The sequence below is a fragment of the Nannobrachium achirus genome (assembly GCF_963921795.1).
Source record: "Nannobrachium achirus genome assembly, chromosome: 8".
Taxonomy (NCBI): domain Eukaryota; kingdom Metazoa; phylum Chordata; class Actinopteri; order Myctophiformes; family Myctophidae; genus Nannobrachium; species Nannobrachium achirus.
Window position 1 is genome coordinate 7,056,069 of NC_137817.1, and position 20,144 is coordinate 7,076,212.

At 42.5% G+C, this 20,144-nt stretch overlaps 1 protein-coding gene across 1 annotated transcript in view; it reads right to left on the reverse strand.

Moving 5' to 3' along the window:
- The window catches only part of dync2h1 (dynein cytoplasmic 2 heavy chain 1), a 557,731-nt gene that overhangs the window by 6,235 nt on the left and 531,352 nt on the right, over positions 1 to 20,144 (reverse strand). The window contains 1 exon segment of the mRNA XM_080731168.1: positions 11,834 to 11,943. Within this exon segment, the coding sequence (XP_080587294.1) occupies positions 11,834 to 11,943 (110 nt within the window).

A 20,144-nucleotide genomic window follows, 5' to 3' on the forward strand; every position in this document is an offset into this window, starting at 1 on the left:
CCCCATAGCCCCTTGATCACTTGTTGCACTGTTGCTATGTTGTCATGGGATGCATTTTATATAGTTTTAATGCATTGTGCATTTTATGTATGTTAGTTTTAATGCATTGTGTATTTTATGTATGTTTTATTGTTGTATACTGACTGACTGCTTTTGTGCCAAAGACAATTTTCCATTTTATGCAAAATGTGATGGACAGAGTTTTCTTATCTTATGCTAACTGCTCTCTGGGTGCTGTGTTAATACTAGCCCCCACCAGTGGCAGTGTTAAGAGGGCAACAGTAGGGGGATTTGCCCCGCTGTAGGGACAGCGCAGCTCTGAACTCGGCTCTTTCAGTGAAGTGTTAGTTCATCTTCAGGACAGGGGGAATTAGCTCAAATGGTAGAGCGCTCGCTTAGCATGCGAGAGGTAGCGGGATCGATGCCCGCATTCTCCAAGTATTTTTTGGGGGGGAAGAGGGCTGCAGTAGCTGAAAGGGGAGAGAGGCCATGTGGTAATCAAAGACGGTCCAACGTTCACACACGTGTCAAAGTGTCCCTGAGCAAGACGCGAGGAGCTCATTCGGCTTGATTTTCTTGCAGGTGGGATTTATGGCTCTTTGAAGTGAGCCGAGCCGGATCTCTGCGATCCGTTCCTTTTCAAAGAGCCGTTCAAAATACTGTCTCATTTTAGTTACTTTTAGTTATTTTGTTACTTTCTAGATTTTGATTATAATTACAAATCACTTCAACCCTATATAGGCCTGCATTTTGGCCATATACATTTCCGCCATTTGAAAATATTAGCCGATCTACAAGCTCACAATGTGTCACGTTGCGACACATTGTGAGCTTGTAGATCTGCTATTTTCAAATGATTTTTCCAAATGTTATTAATTGGAAAACCTGTGAAATGTGACGTTCTGCATATTGAGTACTTTCTATTCAATATGGGGCTAAATGTACTATAATCATATTTTTGTCTTAGGAATGCTACAAATAGTCTACAACACATTATTGAACTCAAGTCTCCATGGCACGAGTAATCAATAGAAAAAAAGTCATTTTGGGGGGTGAACTACTCTGTGCATTTTGATACCAATACTTTAGTGCTTTTACTCAAGTACATTTTAATTACACTTCTACTTGTGTATTTTGTACATTGTAGTAAAGAATGTTTGTACTTTTTACATGTAGTATTTTGAACGGCTCTTTGAAAAGGAACGGATCGCAGAGATCCGGCTCGGCTCACTTCAAAGAGCCATAAATCCCACCTGCAAGAAACTCAAGCCGAATGAGCTCCTCGCGAGCAAGACGCTTAACACTCCCTGTGTGCTGTATTGATAGCCCCCACCAGTGGAAGTTTTAAGGGAGGGAGGAAAGTGGGGCAGTCAACCCCTGTAAGTTGTCAGCCCAGCTCAGATGTCTGCTTACTGCAGCACAAGAGCAACACAAGGGGAATTAGCTCAAATGGTAGAGCGCTCGCTTAGCATGCGAGAGGTAGCGGGATCGATGCCCGCATTCTCCAAGGAGCTTTTGACAGGGGTTTTTGCCACCCCTGGAAGCTCTGGTCTCAGCTCTTGTTTTATTGGGGTTTAACTTGAGCCTCCCCCTCCCCTTGCTATTACTATAAATTACATGATATGATATGATATGATATGATATGCTATGCTTTATTTCAGACAGGAGAGTGTAGAAAGACAGGAAAACAGGGGCAGAATGAGAGGAGAGACACATGAGACAAGATTGATATTGAAGTTGAATAGAAACTTTTCACAGCTGTCAGGATGGCCGAGCGGTCTAAGGCGCCAGACTCAAGGTGACAAACCTTCCTGGTTAAGGGACTTCTGGTCTCCGAATGGAGGCGCGGGTTCAAATCCCGCTTCTGACACTACTTTTACACAAAAGCTCAATGGAACCAAGTCCACAGAATTTTTTACGTGTCAGTTCTAATGAGGCGTCGACGTGTGGCACAGACTATTAAAAAACACTGACCACGTTCAAGAGATCAGAGTGCAGGCAGAAAGGAGAGAATAGAGCAGTGGGCTCGCCTGCACTGATGCACGTTCACCCGTGCCGTGCTTTATTGGCATGTTTTCTCATGCCAATAAAGCTCCTTTGAATTGAATTGATAGATATAAACACAGAGAGAACACACACCTCACATACACTATTTTTTGCAGTTTTATTAGACATAAATAACTGCAAGTGCCACTAGCAAAATGCACAAACATGATGAACGGGCTACTGAGTGCTCCAGACTCTCCATTAACCACTTAAACCCTATATGGTTTACCGGAGTCCCTCAGGGCTATATATTATCGTTGAGGCTTTTCTGTTTTCATGTATTGTAGGGAAAGCTTTTACAGAAAGGCTGTGCTTAGTTGGATTGACATCTAGACCTACTGCACATACAGTATGAAACAGAGCTGATACCTTTATGTACTTTGAGGAAAATAATGCTGCTATTTGTACCCTGTATATATATATAAAATGTCACAATGCGACATAGCTCTGTTTGAACAATGCTGTACCCCCTCCAACTGTATATATGTTCCCCATTTTCAACTGTTTTTTTTCTTCTTTTTTTTGTATTTGTGATACTTGCTTTGGCAATGTAAACGTATGTTTTCTCATGCCAATAAAGCTCCTTTGAATTGAACTAGCCCTTACCCGTTCAAAGATATGAGCTCCAAAATGATGTGCAGTGTGTGGGTTATGGGATGTGCACTGTGCATACAGTATATGAGGGATGGAAAGTAACTTCCATCCCTCATATCCCCTGGTGCTTGCATGATAATATGTAGGAGCATCATTGTAAGAAATACCCGTTTCGTTTAATGGCTAACCCCCCCCCCCCCCCAGCCCGCCCGCCCACCCGCCTGCGCACACACCCGCCTGCCTGCACACACACACACACACACACACACACACACACACACACACACACACACACACACACACACACACACACACACACACACACACACACATAGAGAGCTGGTTAAACATGTTGCCTCATGCTAGATGCAGAATAGATGTGCCTCATGCTAGATGCAGAATAGATAGTAGATACACCATAAAAATGCTAATATACAGTAGGCTATATGATTTGTGAAAGTGACAAACGGGCTTCACAGTTATGTTAGGTGTGTTCATATGCTAATGGTGATGCGATTTCAGATCAATTGCTCCAGCCACTGAGGAGAAACGCTGTTTCAGACAGACACTCACTCAGACATTCGCAAAATTATAGTATAGATTGAATTGAATTGCTTAGTTAGTCTCCTCCTCCTCCAGAATGCTACATTCCATTTGCTCTCTTCAGAATTTCAGGAAGAGGCTGGTTTACGAGGCAGGGCTGGCCATTTGCTCCCAGTAAAGATGTGATATGTCCTTACTGCAGCATGAAGGCAGCACATGGGGAATTAGCTCAAATGGTAGAGCGCTCGCTTAGCATGCGAGAGGTAGCGGGATCGATGCCCGCATTCTCCAAGGAGCTTTTCATGGGGTTTTTGCAATGTCTCTCAGCGCACCCACCATTAGATGAACGTTCTACTGTGCTACTGAGAGGAGAGACACATGAGACAACATTGATAATGAAATTGAATAGGAAAGACTAACAGCTGTCAGGATGGCCGAGCGGTCTAAGGCGCCAGACTCAAGGTGACAAACCTTCCTGGTTAAGGGACTTCTGGTCTCCGAATGGAGGCGTGGGTTCAAATCCCACTTCTGACACTACTTTTACATAGGAGCACAATGGAACCAAGTCCCCAGGACTTTTAACATGTCTCTCAGAGCAGAGTTCTACAATATATGAGGCGTCAACGTGTGGCACAGACTACGAAAAAACACTGACCACGTTCAAGAGTGCTTTGCAAGTGATCAGATTGCAGGCCGAATGGAGAGAATAGAGCACTAGGCCTGCTTGCACTGATGCACGTTGGGCTAGTCCCGTTTGGCCGGTGTAGCAATAGGGCGGTGTAGCGATAAGGCGGTGTAACAGACTGTAAATCAAGCGATCTTCATCCCATTCATGCGTTTATCGTGCGCTTGCCCAGGCCTTACGGCCTGGGCATAAATATAACGATTGCATCGGGCACTCGCGCCTGTGGCGCTCGGGCGCGAAGAGCAGGACCAAGGTCCGCTGGCCATCGCGCCGCTTGCAATGTCGTGGACAATAACTGTGACATATAACCATTGTATTGCTCATCAGTACGGTAGGAGATTCCGTTCGTACATTTGCCCTTGTTAGTCCACTTCGCCGTCGCTACACCGCCCTATCGCTACACCGGCCAAGCGGGATTTTCCCTGCACGTTGGCCCGTGCTGTGAATCGGCATGTTTTCTCATGTTCTCATGTTTTCTCATGCCATTGAAGCTCCTTTGAATTGAATTGATAGATACGAACACAGAGAACACACACCTCACATTATTAGACAAATAATAAGTGCCACCAGTGAAATGCACAAAAATATGAATAGGCTACTGGAGTCCCCTCGACTGTCCGTTAACCACTTAAACCCTATACATGGTTTACTGGAGTCCCTCTTGGCTCTATACTAGTGTATTTTCTGTTTTCATTTATTGTGTAGAAAGCCTTTTTCAGAAAGTCTGGGCTGGCCATTTATTCCCAATTCAAATCAAAGGAGCACCCAGTAAAGGTGTGATATGTCCTTAGTGCAGCACAGAGGCAAGGCAGCATATGGGGAATTAGCTCAAATGGTAGAGCGCTCGCTTAGCATGCGAGAGGTAGCGGGATCGATGCCCGCATTCTCCAAGGAACTTTTCATGGGTTTTTTGCCACCCCTGAATGTTCAATCCCTGTCATAGTCTTGTTGATGATAAATAGATAGTAGCCTATTATTGCATTAGTATACTGTTACACTACCATTATTTATTAATTGTATTATTACACTGTTATTATATATTAATTGTATTATTACACTGTTATAACATTATTGTTATTGCACTTTTATAATATTAGATGAACGTTCTACTGCGCCACTGAGACTGCACATCCCGTTCACATATTATGCATGAACGCACACATGCACACACTTTTGAAGCTACAAAACATGATTGGATTATTTATACCAGCTACTTGCTATAAATTATATGATATGATATTTTATTTTATGCTTTATTTCAGACATGAGAGTGTAGAAAGACAATCTTGTCTCCTGTGTCTCTACAGAGGAGACAAGATTTATATTGAATTTTAATGTGTACTTTTGACAGCTGTCAGGATGGCCGAGCGGTCTAAGGCGCCAGACTCAAGGTGACAAACCTTCCTGGTTAAGGGACTTCTGGTCTCCGAATGGAGGCGTGGGTTCAAATCCCACTTCTGACAAGACTTTTACAAAGAAGCACAATGGAAACAAGTCCCCAGGACTTTTGACGTGTCTCTCAGAGTACAGTTCTAATTTTGAGACGTCAACATGTGGCCAGTGATCGGTGCAGGCAGAATGAAGGAAAAGTTGAAATGCACGCGTCTGTGCAAATGTACTTGTGAGAACTAGCTAGACCAGAGCAGACTGCACTGTATATAGGTGTTAGATTAATGTTTTTCTTTATTAAAATATTGTTCTAGTAGTTGTTAAAGCCAATGGTGCTATATTATGGTACAGGGAAAAAAATATATATAATTGTATTGTTGTGTATGAGTGTAATAACTATATTATTATTCTCATTTGTGTGGAATATCATAATACCAGAGAATTCTAAACACATATTTGACCCCAGTTGATTCCTCACACAGTATTGACTTGATATAGCAATAGAAAAATATATTACACACCAATTGTGGGAAAATTAAGACATATCTTTCTTCAATCTGCGAATGTCCATTAATTAACCACTAAAACCAATATGGTTGAACAGAGTCCGTAAGGCTCTATACTAGTGTATTTTCTGTTTTTGTTTATTGTGGGGAAAGCTTTTGCAAAAAGGCTGGGCTGGCCATTTGCTCCCAGTAAATGGCCAGCCCAGCTGTCATATCTGCTTACTGCAGCAACAACATAGTACATGGGGAATTGGCGCTACCCGGCGAGCGCTCGCCTACCTCGCTCCCTCCTTTACTGGCCAACGGCGGGGCTCCTCGCGTCCAAATAAAAAGAGAGCGAATTCAATTGTCGCCAATGGAAGATCTCCCCCGCGGTGATTTCTTTCCAATCAAAGCGCCTCCCGTCGCACGTCCATGTGTCTGCCAATAAAATCGCCGGACTCCTTTTTCATTTCTCCTCCCCTCCCCTCCCTCCCCGATGAAAACACACCGTCCCTTGCGGGATTCCAACCAATCACGCACCGTCTTTTCAGGTTGCTGTTCCGGTCTGGGGCCAGAGCGGATATGGAAACGCTACTTGCTTTAATGTGGGCTTACACATTACCGGATACAGTAGGCGGGCTCTAGACGAGATCTGAGCACAGAGCGGCAAATAGAAACCACACGGGAGGGCTATGAACAGCTGTAGAGTGAAGTGAGCCACATTCTCTTAATGCAGCGTCCGACGTTGTCACGTTTAAAAACAAACAATTGTCACTTAGAGACCTTTGGATGCAATGGACACTTGGACACTGGCTTTGTTATCCTAACACTCAAGGTAAGTTTCGTGACTTCTACAAATTACTATGGTAATGGTCTGGTCATCTGCATGAAATTCATTACCATACATACAATAACATTCTTCAAGTAGGCAATAGGCATAGTGATGGTGTCTGCTACTGTCTTTCATTTGATCCATGGCTGGCCAATACTATCTAGTTAATGCTTTATTTGTAAAGACATTTTAATATAGGCCTATCCTAGCCGCAAATTGCAACACTAGATTTTTTTATAATGGGATGAATCTAGGGTTGCAATACCTCCCATAGGGATTCAATGCATGAAAACAGTTTTTTGCTAACTGATTGTATTAAATGACTTCAAACTCACCAATATTGTGGCTCTATGGAAAGCTTGGAATTTACTCTTGCTAACTGCAAAGTGTTTGTTTCTGAAAAATCCACCGTAGAATTGTTATGATTTTATTTTCTGTCAAGAAATCCGAGAAGACATGTTTTTTTTCTAAGTCTTGAACTTCGGAAGCGCTCGTCTATAACGCCATGTCCCGCTGCCTCCTGCATTAGGCTATGTGACATTTAGAACCAGCTGGTACACAGGACTGCTGAGTGACTTCCCACAAGCGCTTCCAAACTCCAGCACTTAGAAAAAATAATCACCCGAACTGAATTTCTTGACAGAAAATAAAATCATAACAATTCTTCGGTGGATTTTTCAGAAACAAACACTTTGCAGTTAGCAAGAGTAAATTCCAAGCTTTCCATAGAGCCACAATATTGGTGAGTTTGAAGTCATTTAATACAATCAGTTAGCAAAAAACTGTTTTCATGCATTGAATCCCTATGGGAGGTATTGCAACCCTAGATTCATCCCATTATAAAAAAATCTAGTGTTGCAATTTGCGGCTAGGCCTATCCTATGGATTACATAGCTAAGTTACTGTCCTGCTATTGCAATATTAGGCTATTATTATATGTATATATATTTTTTAAGGTATTGTCAGTGTCATTGAAACATTAAGATAAGGAGTCATATAGTATGTTAATTAAAGTGAAAAGGAGAAAACTACATTTGGCTCATCAACAAAGCATAACAAACAAATTAGTGGTTTATAGATCTATGTGTTTCTCTTGTACATTTAGTACAAAAGGACCTACATGTAAACAAGCCATTGTGCTTTCTTGGGTTTAAATCCTATTAGTAGACATTGTATCTGATTCTGAACTGTACTGTGCTTTTCCTTTGTGAACTGCTAACAAAGTAACTATTCAATCAAAACCATAAAGACACTCAGAGTTAAGGGTCTGTGCAAATAAAACATTTGAGAACCAGTATATCAGTGTCATACATATTCTGACGAAAACCTGTATGGAGACTTGACATTCTGTAATTGGATCTTATGATCAAAATAAGAACATTATAATAGTGTGTAAATCTGTGCCACATACAAATGTCTGTGTACAGACATAGATGACCCCTGCATGATGGCTGCTAAAAAGATAACGTCATGGTGGGATCTGATGTGTGATGGGCATACTGTATTATCACATAGGCAAACATAAACTGTCACCTGTGTGACACTGAATTTGTATTGATTATACATATTTCTCTCTATTTCTCCTTTGCTGTCTCCCAGACCTCAGCTGTTCTCTCTGCACCTCTTCACCAAAGGCGAAGCGCCTCCACGGCCAGATTCAACAAGCGGACAGTGCAGGCAAATTCATGCAGAAAGTGGCCAGTTCAGAACACAGGAAACAGGACATAATACTGTACACTGCCCAAAAATACAGACACCATATCAAAAGAGGAGTGGCTAGCAGACAACAAAAAATAAATGAGCAGATGTTTGCCTCTCCCTTACTTAAATTTGTGATGTAGCTGAGACTTGTTTTATTATTCTTGTGCAAAGTGTGATGCCACCAGAGCCATCAACATATTGTCGCTGTCGGGCAGAAACCATGTCCCATTCCTTTTATTTTATTGTAAATGAATGCCCTACTTTATCATACACGAGTGTTGCATAAAAGTAGTGAAAATAGCAGATCTACAAGCCCACATCAAAGTGTTGTCAGCTTGTAGATCGTCTATTTTCACCATGTTAGCAGATCTATAGGCCCACAAGATGCTGACGTGTTGTCAGCTTGTAGATCAGTTATTGTCACTATTTTAGATACTTTTTAAATAGTGATAAGAAATAAGTGATAAGTAACGTTTTGGACATACAGGGTTTCCACCCAAGAGTGATGATGTATTCATATATATTTGTTGTCACCATGTTTATGTTGTATGTGGGATTAATACCCTGTTGTATTTGAATCTTTTAGATTAAAATTATATTTACCTTTCATGCAGTTGCATTTTTTTACTTAATTAAATATGTTATGCTTTTACCTCAATGGTTGACTTTGTTGATCCCCATTGGAAATAAGTCCAGATAATATTGTTGATGTTTGTTTGTTGTAACTCATACAGAGTAAGATTTTAAAAGAAATGTCAGCAGCATTAGTTAGAATGAATGAAATACAAGGTACTTCTAAGTGAATTTGTTCCAAACCAAGATGAAATAAATACTGATCTGCATTTGCAGTGGATCCTGAATAAGAGAAAATAATTATTATGTTATATAATTATATAAAATAATAATAATTATAAGTATAACAATACATAAAATGTACAGTGAATATATAAATGCATATATACTGTGTACATCTATCACCAGTGAATATAAATAGATGTACAATACATCTATGAATGAAGTACAGTCTCACAAGGGTTATACTTAACAGGCATCTGTCAATATGTGCCAATGTACCGTAGGCCTACATATTATATTGTAGTAATACAATAGTACAAATAGGTAGATGATGGTGAGAAAATTGATTTTGTGGTCCATTTAGAGATGGTTAAAACAATGAGGACGTTTCTTTCATTCATTGAGTTTTATTTTTGCATGGCGTAGGTGGGAATCGAACACCTGACCCGGCGTAGGTGGGAATCAAACCCACGACCTTCGGATCCTCAGCAACCATACCTAAAATCGACAAAAGTCACAATTTTCATGAATCTATCATATATACTCATAAACCACTTGGACAGATCACTGGGGAGATGCACACGAAGACTGGCCTGTTGCATTTTTCATCCCTTCCACGCTCGTTTTCTCTTTCTTTCTCTCTTTCTCCTCTTTTTTCCTTCTTCCCCCTTCTCCCCCTCTCCCCTTCCATTTTTTCCCCCTTCCCCCCCTAGGTAGGCAATTGTTCCCCAGCCCTGGCGCAAATGGTAGAGCGCTCGCTTAGCATGCGAGAGGTAGCGGGATCGATGCCCGCATTCTCCAAGGAGTTTTTCATGGGGTTTTTGCTATGTCCGTATGAGCACCGGATGCAGTACAAGACTAACGTCATAGAAATTAGACCAACATGTCAGGGACAGAACGGCCCATACTAGGAGATATGTACGTCTGTCTTGTTTGATCGTGCGCTCACTTCGCACTGGTGCAATTTTTAACTTTACATTAGACTGGCCTAGATTCCATATTTGGGCATGCCTGACACGGAACTCATTATTTACTCATTATAAGGGCGGCCGAGCGACTAGTCGGGGGTCCTTTTTGACCCGTATATGGAGATATATGTCTGTCTGCGTCCATTTTATGCCCATATATGGAGATCTCTATATCTGCCTGAAGGGCGGCCGAGCGTCTAGTCGGGGACCGGCCTACTCGGGAACCATGTAAATAGGGAATGAATGCCCCACCCTTTAATGCAAACCCCATTATACATGTTGTCATAGGACCAGTTTTGACCATCTGTTTGACTGTGTCCATTTATGCCCATATATGGAGATATCTGTATCTGTCTGTCTGCATCCATTTTATGCCCATGTGCAGAAGCAGAATCGGTGGAGAGGTTGTCTAGCAATCAAAAGGTGCAAAGTTCACCCAGTCTACATGTCAAAATAGTGTCCCCAAAACACTTTACCCCCAACTGCTCCCTGGGTGCTGTATTAATAGCACCTTGGCAGGACAAGGGGTGGTCATAGGACCAACACAGCTGTGATGTCAGCTCAGTGCAGCTCAGATGCAGCACACGGGGAATTAGCTCAAATGGTAGAGCGCTCGCTTAGCATGCGAGAGGTAGCGGGATCGATGCCCGCATTCTCCAAGGAGCTTTTTTGTGGGTTATTTGCCCCCCACTGAATGCTCTGATCTCAGACTGACCTAGACCCACTGTTTGGGCATGCCTGACACTGAACTCCATATATGGACAAAGGCATACAGATATATACGAATAAAAAGGACAAAGAAGGCAAGGAAGGGGATGTAGCTCAGTGGTAGAGCGCATGCTTTGCATGTATGAGGCCCCGGGTTCAATCCCCGGCATCTCCATAATCTTTATCTATTGTAGTGTATGCATCCCTTGTTGATGAATTGAATACAATGGACCAGAATGGAAACAAGCTCCCTTGGTCTTCTGTTATCCTATTTAGCAGAGCTGTTCTACCGTGCTCTTAAAAACATGTCATTAAAGTATAAGTAGTAGTAGTATCAATGAAAATACAATGGCTACTCTGAGAGTCATGAATGGTTTATGTCAAATTATTAGCTCTTAATAGTCATTAAGAGTTATTCGCCTATTACAACATTATTATTGTATTATTACTACATTAGTATTACTATGTTGTTACACTATTATAACACTGCTATTACATTATTATTAGGAACAAAACACAGCTGCCCCGTGTGAGGCTCGAACTCACGACCTTCAGATTATGAGACTGACGCGCTGCCTACTGCGCCAACGAGGCTGCACAGGAGAGATTAACGAGAGTTGGCTCAATTCCCACATTCTTTTCTGCGGGGAGGGTTGCAGTAGCTGAATGGGTGGAAAAGCTGTCCTGTAATCAACAGGTGCAAAGTTCACCCAGTCTACGTGTCACAGTGTCCCAGAGCAAGAAGCTTAACCCCTAACTGCTCCCCCAGTGATGTATTAATAGCCTCCATCAGTGGAGGTTTGCTGGAGGAAGTGTGTGTTCCGCAGCACAAACATAGCACAAGGGGAATTAGCTCAAATGGTAGAGCGCTCGCTTAGCATGCGAGAGGTAGCGGGATCGATGCCCGCATTCTCCAAGGAGTTTTTTCCACAGGGTTTTTTGCCACCTCAGAATGCTCGGATGATCGGATCTTTGAGTTCTGTGAAGGTCCAAATAGACCCGATTCGTACACTCACAGAGTTGCAGGTGGCTAAATGGCCACGTGTGTTTGTGTGTGTACACGTGTGGGAGGAGTTTGTGTTACCTGGCAGTCTCCTGTCTGAGAGCGTTGAGGAATGTATCAGGATGGAAGAGGTCCGATAGGTCCAGGGTGTCTGACAGCAGGGCCTTCCTCTCTGCTCGCTCCACCCAGCTCTAGATACACACATGCACACAAAGAGTTAATGCTTCAGAAAGTTACACTTTACCCTTTTTAGTAGGATGAAACACAACTATAGGGCCTAATTTAACAAGGGAGAAAGCTAAACAAAAGGAAAAGGACTAATGCTGTGTTCACACTAGCAGCAACAAAAGATATAATGACACACTTATACATGTGCCAGAGTTGCAATACCTTGCAATGTGCTTAGATCTCATAAGATGCAGTGTTAGACAAAGGTAGTACAGCCTCCCTTCCTCATCTTTATAATTCCTGATCCTGTCTGAGCCTAGATTTCCCCCCTATAAATGGTAGCTTGTTCAGTATTCAGTTAAGCGAGTGATTCATTAGGTATTTTCATTACATGATGCAATTTTGTCAGATTACATGCTTATCACATTTTCTCATCCATCTGTTAAAAAAGTATGTTTGCCTCACTGAGAGATGTGTTCATTTGTCTAGTATCCTGTGGTTTTGGTGAGTTGATGTTGAGCTGTTTTGAGCAACTTTGAAAATGTTATTGTAGCACATCTGTCGCTGTTGAAAGTATTGATCACTTTGATGTCAAGCTAGGGTGATCAGACGACCCAGTTTGGCCGAGATTGTTCCGGTTTCAAGCTGCGTCCTGACTCCTGACAAATATCTCTAAAAAAACGAATATGTCCCAGTTTTCAACATTCACTACAAAATTGTCCCGGTTTTCGCCAGAATTAAAATAACAGTAGTTGCTTTCAGTGGTTTCATAGACGTTTATCATGTTCTTTTCATGTAAACCTGCTCACCTCATCAGAAAACATGAACAAATGCATTGCATGTCTGAATTCAACGCTGAGGCTGTTTGTCAATCAGTCAGTGCCTGTATGCAACCCCTATGTACGGTGCATATACATGTGTGCGTGCCTGAACGTTTGAAAATGGGTGTGCATTCACAGTAAATGAAGACAATATGGAACTGGCTGACGGACATATATTGATTTACAAGCAGGAACTGTGTGAAGAGAAGATGAAATTAGTGAAAGTGGTTAAAAACACTTGGTCACTTTGTAGCTGCAGTTGAAGCCAGATCAACTTGGATTGTAGAGATTTGTAGATTTTGTAGCAGCAACAAACGTTGGGCGTCGCTTTGCATCTTAATGTCACAGGCTTTGTCTTTCCTTGATAATGAATGGTTGCTTTGTAGCTGCAAGTGTGAACACAGCATTGGATTTTTAAATCCCCTAAAAGTGCCACTTTTCACCCCCAACACGAACAAAGGGGTGTGAAATGACCAACATCACCATCTTTAACGACTTAATCCCTATGCTTAGTTGACTGAATTCCCAAAGGCTCTATGCTAGGCCCCGTCCTGTCCTGCACTAAATAAGAGATTTTAAGACATTTCCAAGGATCCACACTGGCTGCCCTTGCAGCTCAGGGTTTAGAGCTTGTGAATTAGAAGGTTCAGTTCGATCCCTGGCTCCCCCTGTAGGCTAGTGTCAAAGCCCATTTTCCACTGGCCCAACTCCACACCACTCCACACCACACCGCCCACTTGTGCCAGGTTTTCCACTACAAGGACCTGGGTAGAGTGGTGTGAAAGTGGTACTAAACAGGGTACTAAAAAGTATCCACTCTAGAGTAGGTCTGAGCTAGGCCAAATAGGGCCAAACACTTCATAATGACTGATCACTCACTGACTTTTCATTTAGACCACCAGGATATAGTTTTAATACATGATAATAGATTCTATTGTGCTATAACCACTATTATAATCTATTATAGTGTATTTTAATTATCATAGTAATACATTAATACTTTATAATGTATTATAATCACAGTTATAATCCATTACAGTGCATTATAATTAGGATAGTTGTAATACAAATTTATATTGTATTATAATCACAGTTAAAAGGGTCAATTTGTTTCTTACCGATAGGGGTACTTTTTTGTAATGGAAAATGTAGATATTTTTATGTGGTGCGGTGTGGTGTGGTGTGGTGTGGTGTGGTGTGGTGCTAAAACTGAAGTCGAAAAGTGTCCGAGCAAGACACAGAACACCTCGTGATGGGCAGGTTGGTGCCTTGCACGTTTTCCTCCATTGTCGACGTGTGAATGTGTGTGTGAATGGATGAATGCAATGCAAATTGTAAAGCACTTGGGGAAAAGGGCACTGTTTACCATGGACACAATTTAATTAGAAACAACCCGTCATAACGTCACAGCTATACACAAACTACTCTATGAAAACGGGAATCCACAGATAATGGGAATGCACCAAATTGACTTCAGTTCGCTCTCCTGTGAAATTTCAACCAAACAGATCAGAGGCGGCTCTGAATTCCCGACAAATGATGTGCAACTAAGCCATACATAATACATGAAACAGATTTTTTTTTTTTTGTTTTAATATACTGCTGGAATATTTCATGCTGGTGCAAAAATCAACATTGGTGTGCACGTGCCCCTGTACGTGTGTATGTGTGCGCGCACGTGTGATTGAGTGTGTGTTAGGGGGATCAGGGGCGTCACAAGGGGGGGGGGGGGACTGAGTTACTAGGGGCCAAGGTGGAGGGGCCTTAATTATTTTATACTTTAGCTATTAAAAAATAGCAGATACGCTCATGCTGCAAGCTTGTATATCTACTATTTTTCAAGTCATGAAAATGCGTGCAAATCTTTGAATATATGTATTTTTAAGCAGACATTTGTAACTAAAATTTCCCTGGAACTAAATATTTTGAGATGGGGGTCCGTGGCCAAATACATATCATTTGGGGGGTCCTTCACATGAAAATGTTTGAGCACCACTGACATAGAAACATAGGTTTTTCAAAAAAAACCTTAGGAGGATTTGAAACATTCAAGGACTTGCACACATTTTCAAGATTTTTCTAAAATAGCAGACAGAGCAGCCAACCCTCACGCAATGAGCGTGAGACTCACGCAAATGACCCTCTTCTCACGCTCTCACGCCACACATCGTATTTCTCACGCCGTCATATCACCAGCCGTCACAAAGTGGAAAACTGCGTCAACTCAAGTGTCACTGAGACATCCACTTCGGCCGCGATTTGAGCAATTAAAGGGCTTAAAATACTGTAGCTGGTTCTGAAGTAATGATTAGATGCGTCGCTGTGTGTGCGTGAGCGTCTGGTGTGAGGAACGCTGCGTGCACGTTCCTGCGCACATCATTCTCTACAGTAAGATCGACAGGCGACAGGAGGATCTACAACATTAATTCAACACTACAAAATGCCCATTGCTTAGCCTACTAGCAGGCACTGCCAGGCAGTTTAAATGAGGGACTTTTGGATGGATGCGTGTTCAAAAAGAACAGATCTTCAAGCAAAAGACGTGTTACTTGCAGCTTAATGTAAACATTTATTTATCCATAATTTTCTCATCCTAGTAAAGCCAGATAAAGTATCAAACTCCCTGTAAAATGCAACAGAATACAGGAAATAACATCTACTCTTTTATTTTTTTTTCTGGGGGAGGACCCCCAGACCCCCCAACAACAATTATCCACAGTATAGGCTATTATACTACGTTTCTGCCTCAAAATTACATATTTATTATTGAGGGTTAGATTTGGAGAATTAAATAACACCCACCCAGAGCAACATACTGTACTTGGTTGGTGTAATAGTGACTCCAAGGGTCGATAATAAAATTATAATATTAACCACATTTTTTGTTGAACATATAGGCCTATATATAATTTTTTATATTTCTTTTGCAGCACCAAAGCCACCCCTCGCAAAAAAAGAAAAATCTCACTCTTAGGTTTTCCTGAAAGTTGGCAGCCCTGATAGCAGATCTACAAGCTCGCAGCGCTGCACTCTGTGCCACGCCGTGAGCTTGTATATCTGCTATTTTTAAATAGTTAAAGCACAAAATAATGCGTAATAATGCGTTCCCAGTCTAAATGGGATAAACCCCCTCCCCTTATGAAGAACATTCATGGGGGGCCCGCAGTGAATCCTTGTACCCAGGGCCCAGAATGTGGTGTGACACCCCTGAAGAGGAGAGCTAATGGAGAGAGAGAGAAAGTAGCTTGAAGGAGACGGGGAGAGAAAGTCAATAAAGAAAGTGTGTGGCTTTTCGAATGCTTGAGGTCCTGTTGTCCTTTTATCACCTCAACACATCAGCATCAGATCCACTGATAACATTGTCTGCACCCTCAATTACCTACCGCTGAAAACACGCAGAAGGTTTAACAGTTTAACCCAAACCCACAATGTGAAATGGACATTGACTCTGTGAGGGCCCTGCACTCAAATGATTCGCTAATATTAAAACAAACCAGAGGAGCGTGAATTTTTCCCGAAAGAAAAGAACACAAAACTCATTACTATCATGTTTGATCTTAAAGCACCCGTGCAAGCATTTCCACAAGCATAGTCTGATTCATCATTCTTATTCCTAGTTGAATTTGTTCGTTGGTAGTGCACATAACTCTGCTCTGAGACGTTTGTACGCGCGGGGAACATGAGTGATGGGACTTACAGGGTCAGCACACCCTGCCTCTATTTATTTGATCAGAAAATGTGAAAATAAATCGATTTATGTGTATGTACATGGGTATGTGTATGTAAATGTAGGCATTGTTATGCGTTGTGTTGTGGGGGAGGGGGCGGAGTGGAGCGAGCATATCATTATATTCCGAAACTACGTCACAGAAAAGCTGACCGCAGTAAAAATGCAAATTCTGATAACAACCATTAAAACTAGCATTTGCAGGTGTAAACATTATAAAGATTCCACAACTTCATGGCAAAAATGTACAAGTCTTCTTCACACTAAGATTAGTATCCAGGGTCTAACTTGCTATGGACACTTGTGAACTTGTAAATCGCTATTTTCGATGTGCAGCCCTGTACAACGAAGTATATAGTACATTCACTACAACACTAGTAAACATGATCTGTGCGTTTGGACCCGTGAAAACACCGTCTAGGTTCTGCGGGCGGAGCGCTTGTTTTCGGTGGAGATGATGGAGGTGCGCCGTCTCAGGCGACCTTGAGCCACTTGAGACACCGCCGAGCGAGCGAGACACCGGCAAGTTGCGGTGTCGAGCGTTGCCAAGGTTGCGTGAGCCGCCTCAGCGCCGTTAGACGTTGTAAACCAGGGGGCCATTCAGTACCTCCGCGCGGCCCAAGTGAATACAGCGGAGCACTCTCTACCTCCGGTTCAGCCAATCACAAGCTTCCACGGGCGAATCTTAACGGAACCTAGGCGGCGTTTTGAAACACAGGTTTATATCTTTTAATGGGAAATGATTTGTCATTGAACTGTACAGTCTTGGCTTTACTGATAACAGATAACGTTCCCAACTGGACCATCCCATAGTTGTCAGGCACAAATAAATCAGTCAGTTCCATTTATGGGCACAAAAGGGGGCATGGCCTAGAGCAGTGTTTCTCAATATTTTTTGGCTTGAGTACCCCCTTTCCCAGATTTTTGAATCCAAGTACCCCCTTTACCCAACAATAACATTTTACTTATAAAACTGCTATTAAAACCACTAGCCCTTACCCGTTCAAAGATATGAGCTCCAAAATGATGTGCAGTGTGTGGGTTATGGGATGTGCACTGTGCATACAGTATATGAGGGATGGAAAGTAACTTTAACTGGTGCTTGCATGATGTAGGAGCATCAATGTAAGAAACCCGTTTCATTTAAAGGGGAGTTTCGGTCAAAAACGACTTTCCTACCTTTAAAATGTTGATTCAGGAAGCTTCTGGGTTGATCCTGGTTAGTTTTGACCCATAGCGGCATTTTGTTCTATTTTGGATTTTCTCCCCTGCACCCCACGGCTCCAAACGGCACCTCTTGGGTCACTCCATAATCCGGTTATTATTCTCGCTCAAAACTCACTTTTCTCGCTCGGTCTCAGTCCCTGGTAACGTTGTTAGCATATACGAGCTACAACAGCTCCTGGTCGCCGCCATGTTTGTTTACAAGAAGCTCAACTCTGAACTCTCAGCCCTGCAAGAGAAACACTGGGAAATCCCATACCCGTTGGGAAACGCGCGTTCACGAGCTGCTGCTGCTGCTCTCAGCTCCACCCCCCTCCCCCCACAGCCTGTTGTGCCTGTTGAGGTAGACAAGAGGCTACACCATACATCACTCTGCAGACTTTGTCGACATAGTTACATCTTTTTTCTTTGGCTAAGAGCATTTTTGTGTTTTATTGTTCGTCGCGCGTCGGGGAGTCACGCGATACAAAACGTGATTTCACAGTGTTCTCTCCTGGGCTGAGAGTTCAGAGTTGAGCTAAAAGTAAACAAACATGGCGGCGACCAGGGGCTGGTGTAGCTTGGATTTGCTAACAACGTTACCAGGGACTGAGACCGAGCGAGAAAAGTGAGTTTTGAGCGAGAATAATAACCGGATTATGGAGTGACCCAAGAGGTGCCGTTTGGAGCCGTGGGGTGCAGGGGAGAAAATCCAAAATGGAACAAAATGCTGCTATGGGTCAAAACTAACCAGGATCAACCCAGAAGCTTCCTGAATCAACATTTTAAAGGTAGGAAAGTCGTTTTTGACCGAAACTCCCCTTTAATGGCTACAGAGATACTGTCCCCCCCCCCCCCCCCCCCCCCCCCAGCCCGCCCGCCCGCCCACCCGCCTGCACACACACCCGCCTGCCTGCACACACACACACACACACACACACACACACACACACACACACACACACACACACACACACACAGAGCTGGTTAAACATTTTGCCTCATGCTAGATGCAGAATAGATGTGCCTCATGCTAGATGCAGAATAGATAGTAGATACACCATAAAAATGCTAATATACAGCATATGATTTGTGAAAGTGACAAACGGGATTCACAGTTATGTCAGGTGTGTTCATATGCTAATGGTGATGCGATTTCAGATCAATTGCTCCAGCCACCGAGGAGAAACGCTGTTTCAGACGCGTGCCTCCCATTTCTGCTCCGCTACGCCTAGCCCCCCCCGCACCCGCCTCCCCGCTCCCCCGCTCTGTCCCAGACCACGCCCACTGACTCGCTTCCCTGCGTAGATTGCGTAGCAAGGTCTCCGCCTCTCAAGCAAGGTCAACACAGCGCACACGCACACGCACTCCACACAGTAGTAGTAGTGCACGCTCGCACACATACACGCATACTGAACAGACGCGCACGCCACTTGGAGATTGAACTTCGCAACAGGAGGACTTTGCAGGAGGAGAACGGAGAGGATCGCGAAACAACCATCTCCGCAAACAAGAAACGAAAAGTATTTCCACACCACAATTTGGCTCATTCTGTGGAAGATAATCACCCACATCCCAAGTGAAGTTGTGACTATTTGGAGTCTAACACTGCTGCAAAAGATACCTGCGATGCAAGATACCTACATATGCTGTTGGCACATTGTGACATTGCTGCTAAAAAGCTACACAGTTCCATATTGTACTGCTGCTGAAGATATACTGTATATAGTGTACTGTATTTTTACCTTTTAGCTATTATCTGTACCTACATAATGCTGTTTGCACACTGTGACATTGCTGCTAAAAAGCTATAGCAGTTCCATATTGTACTGCTGCTGAAGATATATAGGCCTACTGTAGGTCTATATAGTGTACTGTATTTTTGCAACTTTGCTGCTACTGCGTCTTTACTGCCACTTCATTTTAAATTGAAATGTAGACTACTATTACTAGTTGCACTAACTGCACCTTAATTTTTACTGTGAATTGTACATTAATAAAGTGCATCAACATGGAAGTATTGTCCCATCATTTACTGTGAGTGAGTTCTACATGACTACATGCAATTGATCACAGCACAAAATGTGAGCTGTAATAGCAGTAAAATGACAACATGGCTATAGTAGCCTATAGCATCATTCCCGCCAGATAAAATATCGTTTTAAAATCGAGGATGATAGCGTCATGCAGTTGTGTAAAAAGTAGGCTACCCAAATGTTTAACTTAAGTAAAAGTATCAATGCGATATAGAAATATTCTGTTACAAAGTCCGGAATTAACAATGTAGTCTACAGGAAAAAGTATTGGCAACAATATGTAATTACAGTACCAAAAGTAAAAGTACTCATTATGCAGAATGTGTAATGAGCAGAATGTCTACAAGCTCACAATGGGTCGCATCGCGGCCGAAATCGATTATGACTTTAGTGCTTTATAAATAGACTAATAATCAAAATCTAAAAAGTAACTAAAG